This window comes from Arachis stenosperma, chromosome 1 (assembly GCF_014773155.1).
Source record: "Arachis stenosperma cultivar V10309 chromosome 1, arast.V10309.gnm1.PFL2, whole genome shotgun sequence".
NCBI lineage: Eukaryota > Viridiplantae > Streptophyta > Magnoliopsida > Fabales > Fabaceae > Arachis > Arachis stenosperma.
In genome coordinates this window covers 129,643,550-129,645,477 of record NC_080377.1, presented here as the reverse complement: position 1 = coordinate 129,645,477, position 1,928 = coordinate 129,643,550, and the positions used below count along the sequence as shown (strand labels likewise).

The 1,928-nt window shown below is 47.1% G+C and overlaps 1 protein-coding gene across 1 annotated transcript; it reads left to right on the top strand.

Annotated features, from left to right (window-relative positions):
- The first annotated feature begins 1,210 nt into the window (after window positions 1-1,210).
- On the top strand, window positions 1,211-1,621 carry LOC130934791 (uncharacterized). The gene is made up of 2 exons (XM_057864327.1): window positions 1,211-1,353; window positions 1,426-1,621. The coding sequence occupies exons 1-2, from the start codon at window positions 1,211-1,213 to the stop codon at window positions 1,619-1,621; spliced, it is 339 nt and encodes a 112-aa protein (XP_057720310.1).
- Window positions 1,622-1,928: the final 307 nt, after the last annotated feature.

Sequence of the window (1,928 nt, the reverse complement as noted above, 5' to 3'; positions counted from 1 at the left end):
AGGAAGTAGAAGAACCAACCTGACTTAGGCTCCATTCTTGGTGTTGTCCAGAGGCAGGCCGACAGCAATGGTGGAGGCGCGGAGCAGAGGGAGGACAAAGAAGGGAGAGGGAGAGCAAAAGGCGCTGAGAGTTGAGAAGATTGGAGGCAAAGGGGCAAGAAGAGTTAGGGGCTGAGAGGGGCTGCTAGGAGTGGCTGGGAGACACTGTTCGGCGGGGCTGGGAGGGGCTGGGAGGAGCTGCTGGAAGGGTTAGGGTAATGGGATTTCTTTGAGAGTTTTAGCTATGTGGGGACGAGGGGTTGGGGTAATGGGGAAGCTAGGTTTTCTGATGGGGGTGGGAAGGTGGGCCGTGGGGTAATGGGCTGCCTAATGGGTTGGGTTAACTGAAGGGTTTTTTAGGATTTCTTTTGTTACTGGTTCGGTTTAGTTCGATTAGGGTTTTTAGTGTCAGAACCGAAAACCGAACCGAACCGCATAAAAAACAGCAAAATATGAATTTTTTGGTTTTTTCGGTTTATTCGGTTCTCAGTTTTTTTGTTCGATTGATCGGTTTTGTTCAGTCCGGATCGGTTTTGAACATCCCTAGTCATCGGTGACCCATTGCTTGACACAGGGTCAAGAGGAACCTCTTTCTTGGATCAGCCTGATCCAATATTTTCTCGAGGAAGAGGAGTTGCCAGAAAACAAGAAAGAAGCCAAGGTTGTGAGAAGAGAGGCTGCCAAGTATACAGTGGTACAAGGGCAGCTATACAAGAGATGGCTCAACCAACCCTTGCTGTAGTGCTTGCGGCCCGATCAAATGGAGTATGTCCTGAGAGAAGTACATGAAGGATGATACGGATACCACATTGGGGGAAAAATCCTTAGCTCGGAAGCTCGTCAGAGCTAGTTATTATGGGCCTTCCATGATTGCTAATGTTTGCGAGCGAGTTCGTTAAGAAATGTAGGAAATGCCAAGAAAATGCAAACTTCCACAACACACCGGTAGAAGAGCTCAGCTCCGTTCTATCCCTACGACCTTTCTTCCAATGGGAGTTGACTTGCTGGGTCCCTTCCCAATGGCCCCAAGGCAGGCCAAGTATCTAAATGTAGCCATTGATTATTACACTAAATGGGTGGAGGTTGAACTGTTGGCAAGAATATCATCCGTGAATTGTCGAAAATTCCTTTAGTGACAAGTGATTGCGAGGTTCGGATTCCAGAGGTCGTGATGTCGGATAACGGAACACAGTTTTCTGACAAGAAATTTGGGAAGTTCCTGTCAGGCCTTGGAATCAAACAAAAGTTCTCTTCTGTGGAACACACCCAGTGCAATGGACAAGCTGAGGCGGCGAACAAGGTCATCCTGAGTGGGTTAAAAAGGCGACTGGATTAGAGGAAGGTCTCCTAGGTAGACGAGTTAGCCTCGATCTTGTGGTCCTACAGCACAACACCACAATCTTCTACCGGAGAGACGCCTTTCCAGCTTACTGATAGTGTGGATACGATGATTCCCATGGAAATAAGAGAACTGAGCTCAATGTTACTCCTCAATAGAAGTGACAAAGTGACTAAGAAGGACCTGATAGATGAGACCAAGGAGATGGTCCACTTGTCAGAAGCGGCATTGAAGCAAAGTTAGCATTGCACTACAACCGCAGTGTCCAAAATAGGAGGTTTGAAGAAGGCAACTTGGTGCTACGACACAACAATATCGGTCCGCCGACCCTGGAGGAAGGGAAGCTCTCCCCTAATTTGGAAGGACCCTATAGGGTAAAAGAAGTGCACGGAAATGGCACCTACAAATTGGAGCAGTTAGACGAAAAGAAGATCCCAAGGACTTAGAATGTAATGAACCTTAGGAGATTTCACTCCTAAAGATTTGATGACCTCCCGTCTAACCAGTTATCTTCCTTTTCTCTAAAGCTCGTTTAATATCTATATTTTCA

Coding starts and splice junctions, on each gene's coding strand:
- LOC130934791 (XM_057864327.1), top strand. CDS start 1,211: ATGTCGGATAACGGAACACAGTTTTCTGACAAGAAATTTGGGAAGTTC. Junction 1,354..1,425: donor AACAAGGTCATCCTGAGTGG/GTTAAAAAGGCG, acceptor GTGGTCCTACAG/CACAACACCACAATCTTCTA.